This window comes from Orcinus orca, chromosome 2 (assembly GCF_937001465.1).
Source record: "Orcinus orca chromosome 2, mOrcOrc1.1, whole genome shotgun sequence".
NCBI classification, from domain to species: domain Eukaryota; kingdom Metazoa; phylum Chordata; class Mammalia; order Artiodactyla; family Delphinidae; genus Orcinus; species Orcinus orca.
The window spans coordinates 127,803,440-127,809,439 of record NC_064560.1 but is presented as its reverse complement, the minus strand read 5'-3'; the positions used below and the strand labels follow the sequence as shown (position 1 = coordinate 127,809,439).

The 6,000-nt window shown below is 43.3% G+C and overlaps 1 protein-coding gene across 1 annotated transcript in view; it reads right to left on the bottom strand.

Annotated features, from left to right (window-relative positions):
- Nucleotides 1–363: 363 nt before the first annotated feature.
- Nucleotides 364–6,000, bottom strand: part of DHRS2 (dehydrogenase/reductase 2) — a 164,271-nt gene continuing 158,634 nt past the window's right edge. The window contains 3 exon segments of the mRNA XM_049705855.1: nt 364–759; nt 1,335–1,469; nt 1,793–1,833. Coding sequence (XP_049561812.1) covers nt 481–759; nt 1,335–1,469; nt 1,793–1,833 — 455 coding nt within the window. The 3' untranslated portion in view covers nt 364–480.

Below are 6,000 nucleotides of genomic sequence, written 5' to 3'. Positions count from 1 at the left end.
GTGAGGGTGACCTCTGCTGGTGTTAACTCCTCTGTACTTCTGGCTTGTTATCTGTGTACAACCAAGCCATCTCCTATTGTGCTAGGGATGTACAGGCACTTGAGAAACTGTCAGTGTGCCAGGAACTGCCCACAGCTGCAAATGGGCTGAGGCCATACCCCTTCTAGATTCCCTTCACCCTTGGTCAGCATGTCCTCTGGTCTAGGCTGCTCACCTAATGGCCTGGCCCAGACTTCATCTCTGAGAATGCTGCTCTCTTGGTAACTATGCTGTTGTTAGGCCATGGTTCCTAATAACCAAGGTGGGAAAGGGGTGAAGAAAAATGAAAATACTCAAAGACAGTTTTATATTGTAAACTTTCTTTTCTTTCCTTTACTATTTTACCCTCTGGTGATTCTGAACTCAAAGTGTGTATATTGAGCACAGGCTTGTCATTAATAGAGGTTTTCCAACACGGTGGCCCAGAACCACATGGGGCCTTCACATCAAGAGGCAAGCCTGAGCTCTGTGCTCATACCCCTCAGAGGTGGGGGAGAAGTTGGGCACCATGATGTTCTTGCCAGTGATGTAGCTGGCATCTGAAGAGCACAGGAAGGACACCAGTTCTGCACAGTCCTCAGGCCACTCCACTCTGCACAGAAAGAGGAGGTGGGGCTGAGAGTGGTGACACCTTCCCATGAGCTCTGGGTTCCTGTGGGACGCTGTGAAGTCAAGACCCTCATGGGGATGAGTGGAGGGCTGCAAATGGAGATATATGGGCTCTGCAGGGACTTATACTCATCCCAGGGCTAGGCGGGTGATCAGATCTCAGAAAGAGGAATGGGTAACAGCCTGCAGAGTGATGGCATGTGATCTTTTATCCATCACAAAGCTTCTAAGGTCACGTTAATCCAGATCCGGATGGATACTGCCTCATCACAACATACCTCTGTATTCCATGGAATCTTTCCAAACAGTTCCACAGAGTTGGGTCCTCAAAGAGCTAAAGCAAAGAACAATAATAGGTCATTGTGACTCAGACAGATGCAGTTACATTGGGAGCCACACCATGCACGTGCCCTTGTGGAAGCATGACCCTGCTCAGAGGTGAGGCAGGTGGGGGAACATCCCCTGCCCCTCCCTTAAAGAATCAAAACCCTAAAATTGAAACCCATTCTCCTGTATTGTGGGCAGAAGCTGCCAATTCTCAAAGCTGTGGACCAGAATCTAGGGGTGTTGGGCTTGAGGATAGAACTCCACGTTTGTAAGCGTGGGTCTCTTTGGCTAAGGTCTTGCCTGGGGAAGACAGCAATGGGACAGTGTGGGAGGGCCCAGGAGCTGCCTTTGGTCCTCACCATTTGACTGCAGTCTGTGTTGATGATTCCTGGCACCAGGAAGTTCACCCAGATGTTCTTTGATGCCAGCTCCACTGCCAGGGTCTGGGTGAGTCCCAGCAGGGCCGTTTTACTGATGCTGTAGGCTCCTGTTTTCTGTGGGCAGAAAGGGAAATAGATAAATAACCTAGAACTGAGAATAAGGGAATGTCACTTGGATCTCCTGGGTTCTGCCTGGGAGCTCATCCCAATAGCACCTCCATATCATCACAATGCCTGAAAAAGAGGGTAAGAGGCTCCCACTAAGTGCATTTATGTAAAAGGCAAGATCTGTGACACCCAGTGATGTCATGTCTGCATGTGGGGAGTCCTGAGGAGCAATTGTCAAGCCTTGGATATCTCTATGCACCCAATCTTCCAGATGAAATGAGAGCAAGTTTCCTCTTGGCTCACCTAGAGCCACAGACAGTCATATTTACGGCAAGTGGAATATAGGCTGCCACTGAGGAGACCAGGACCACTGAACTTTGCCTGGGAAGAGAAAGATAGGGTGGCATGTGAGCTGAAGACACTTGTGTGTGACTGAGAATGGAGACTATGTGGATGAGGGGGAGGACTGTGAGCGTGAGAGAGGTTGCTGGTGCAGGTATATCTCTCCTTTTCCTTTTAGGTCTTCAGTGATGTTTCTCAAGTTGTATTGCCAGTAAAGACATCTGTGTTTGGATTTTGTTTTTGGAGGAAAAAATTTGACTATAGATCACATTTATCTAATGGTAATATCATGTAATATAATAGGTATATAATTTTAAAGAATTTGTCCATTTCAATGCAATTCCAGTTTAGGTTTGGAATAAAGATCTCTGTCACTATCATTCTCTTAGTGCCTTTTTATTGTCTTCAGGATCCATATGTCTTTTGTTTTTTTATTCCTGATACTGGTTATTTGTGCCTTCCCTCTTTTTTCTTGATTAAACACACCATAAACTTGTCAAAATCATTTGTTTTTTTAGAAAATAAACTTTTGGGGACTTCCCTGGTGGTGCAGTAGTTAAGAATCTGCCTGTCAATGCAGGGGACACGGGTTTGATCCCTGGTCCGGGAAGATCGCACATGCTGTGGAGCAACTAAGCCATGTGCCACAACTACTGGGCCTGTGCTCTAGAGCCCGTGAGCCACAACTACTGGGCCCGCATGCCACAACTACTGAAGCCTGCGCACCTAGAGCCCGTGTTCCGCCATAAGAGAAGCCATTCCAATGAGAAGCCCATGCACCGCAACAAATAGTAGCCTCTGCTCACAACTAGAGAAAGCCCATGTGCAGCAACGAGGACCCAACACAGCCAAAAAAAATTAAAAAAATAAACTTTTAGTTTTCTTAATCCCTATGTTATATTTTGTTTTCTTTTCCATTAATTTGTGCTCTTTATTATTTCCTTTCTTCTTTTTTTTCTTTTTTCTTTATTTTTTCCTTCTTTTTTTGTGTGTGCGTTTCCTTTTCCCCCCCGTACATTCCAGTTTTGGTTTTTGTTTAACATTGACAATATAATACTCTGCTAACCACTATCATTTACAACTCAGAGATATATATTTACTTCAGTGTCTGTAAAGAGGGATCTAAAATCTGTATTTTAAGCACAGCAGTTGAGCTGAGTACATTTTATATAATGTACTGAGGTTTATCTGTCCTAGTTCAAACAACTTCTTTTTCTTTTTTTAAGTTTTTTAAAAATTAATTAATTAATTTTACTTATTTATTTTTGGCTGTGTTGTGTCTTTGTTGCTGAGTGTGGGCTTTCTCTAGTTGCAGTGAGCAAGGGCTACTCTTCGTTGCAGTGCGCGGGCTTGTCATTGCGGTGGCTTCTCTTGTTGCACAGCACGGGCTCTAGGCGCGTGGGCTTCAGTAGTTGTGGCACGTGGGCTCAGTAGTTGTGGCTCACGGGCTCTAGAGCGCAGACTCCGTAGTTGCGGCGCATGGGCTTAGTTGCTCCACGGCATGTGGGATCTTCCCGGAACAGGGATCGAACCCGTGTCCCCTGCATTGGAAGGTGGATTCTTAACCACTGGGCCACCAGGGAAGCCCAAACAACTTCTTGATTCCTAGTTTTTTCTAGAATTATACCTTTGCTAGAACTACAAACTCAATAGTCAACAGAAATGAAAAACTTAATAAAACATATCATTGTTGTCTAAAGTAATCACATTTCCCCCTTGTCATACGGTACTTTTTAGGTTGGCCAAACTATTCAGTGTAAACTGATAGCTTACTTTGAATGAACACAGTTTGAAATACTTTCCCTTTATAAAACATTTTTTTTTTGCCATCATGACAAAAAAAAATAGCCTCACATGTTATGAACATAAGGAATATCTTAAATAATTTCACTGTAGTGCTAAAATTTGACAATCTTAAATCCCTTAAGAGAAGACCAGTGTTTCTGGCCTGTCCTATCTTATATAAAATGGTCACGAATTTGACCACTTGGGGTTTAGTTAGCTATTATTATTCCAATGTTTTAAGATGGTTGCTTAGCACACTAATTTTCTTTTGTAAATAAGCATTTAAGGCTATCAACTTCCTAAGAACAGCTTTAGTAGTTTATGTATACAAGAGCAATTTCATTGGGTTCAGCAGGAGACGGCTCACAAAGCCTGATTGGATTGGTCCAGGAAAGAATTTGGGGTAGGGGAAAGCAGTCAGGAATTGAACACTGACAACTTTTGAGAAGTTTTTCCTAAAAGGGAAGGAGAAAGGGGGTCACTCCTGCAACAGCAGTGTGCAGAGCTTTGCATAAGTTCTCTCCAGGGAAATAACCATGAATGGTGAAAATTATTCTTAAAAAAACAAACTGGAAATTGTCCTAAAGGCATATAGAGAACGATGAGAGCTTCATTCAAGAAAAATCTACTGTCTTGGTAAGAACTCCATGAACCCAATGAAACTGCTCTGATCAAGGTTGCCCGTGCCTTCCACATGGCTACGTTCAACAGCCCAATCCCATTTTCATCTTACTTGGCAGCAGTATTTGACACAGTTGATCTCACCTTGAAGGGCTTTCTTTGCTTTTGGGACACTACACTGTCCTGCTTCCTAGTTCCTGGTAGTTTTCTTCCTACCTCATTTATTTCTCCTTCTTGGTCTCCTTTTCTGCTGCCTCAGAACCACTCCTTTGACCTCTCGTCCTTTTTATCTACGCTCACGTCCTTGATGATCTCATCCGGTCTCATGGTTTTCAATAATCATCCATTTGTTGATGGTTTTCAAATTTGTATCTCTAGGCCAGGCCTCTTTTCCAGACTGTATATCCATAATATACTGCTTACTTGACATCTCCACATGGTTGCCCGATAGGCTTCTCAGACTATTTATCTACAAAACAGCTCCTGATCTTTCCCTCCAGGTCTGTTCCTTCCAGTCTTCCCCATCATTGCAGTTGCTCAGAAACCATGGCGTGTCGTTGAGATTTTTCTCACTCTGTGTCTAAACTGTCAACAAATCCTTTTGACTCTACCTTCAAAATTTATTCAAAATCTGATTTCTCCCAGTCTCCACTGATGCTTCAAGTCACTATTGTCTCTTGCTTAGATTATGTTGAGAGCTGCCTAAGTGGTCTTCCTGTTTCTACCTTGCCCCCCTTAGGCTGACTCTGAACAAAGCAGTCAGAGGAATCCAGCTACCTCTTTGACCTCATCTCCTGTTGCTGCCTCCCTTGCTCCAGTCATACTGGCTTTTTCACTGTTTCTTGAATATACAAAGCACACATCGGCCTCAGGGTTTTTGCGTTTGCGGTATCTTCTGCCTGGAGCACCCTTTCCTAAATTTATCCCCATGGTTCATGGCTCACTCCCTCATCAGGACCTCTGTCAAATATATCTTTCCCTCTGGCCTGAAATTCTGCAATAAGAGAATCATCTTCATGGACTTTATAGGAATTTCTTTTCAAAATCAAATATACTTGGGGGACTTCCCTGGTGGTCCAGTGGTTAAGACTCGGTACTCCCAATGCAGGGGGCCTGGGTTCGATCCCTGGTCAGGGAACTAGATCCTGAATGCTACAAATAAAGATCCTGCACTTGGCAACTAAAAGCTCCGGTACGCGGCAGCGAAGATCCCACACGCAGCAATGAAGATCCTGAGTGCTGCAACTAAGACCCGGTACAGCCAAATAAATAAATAAATATTTTTTAAAGAAGCTATTAAAAATCAAATATATTTGGGAGGGATAACACTGAATCAATATTACACATAATACCCTAACATTAAGAATTTACTGTATTGCTTTTTCTTGCAGATAGCTAGCTGAGAGCAGAGTAAGAATAGAAATTCGGTAAATTTTGAATGATGCTCTTACCCAGTGAGGATGAAGAGTGAAAAGCATGAATGGAGGACCCTGGACAGACAGTGAAAAAAGTACATGGGGAATAAGGGAGGTCACTGGGTTAGAGGAAGTCTCAGAAAAGGAAGATGGAGAGAAGATGGAGAGAAGAAGGATGTGGAAGACACACTGTCCCTTCTAAGACTTTCTACACCACCACTTTAGCATAGGGAGTATAAACAGCATATTAGAAGTATAGATGCTCCAAAATCCTTTGAGGAAAACCAGATAAAACTAAGAAATGGATTAAAATGTATCAAAAGTACCTGAAATTGGCTCCACAAACTGTGGAGGGCAAGTTTAAGTTCTACTTA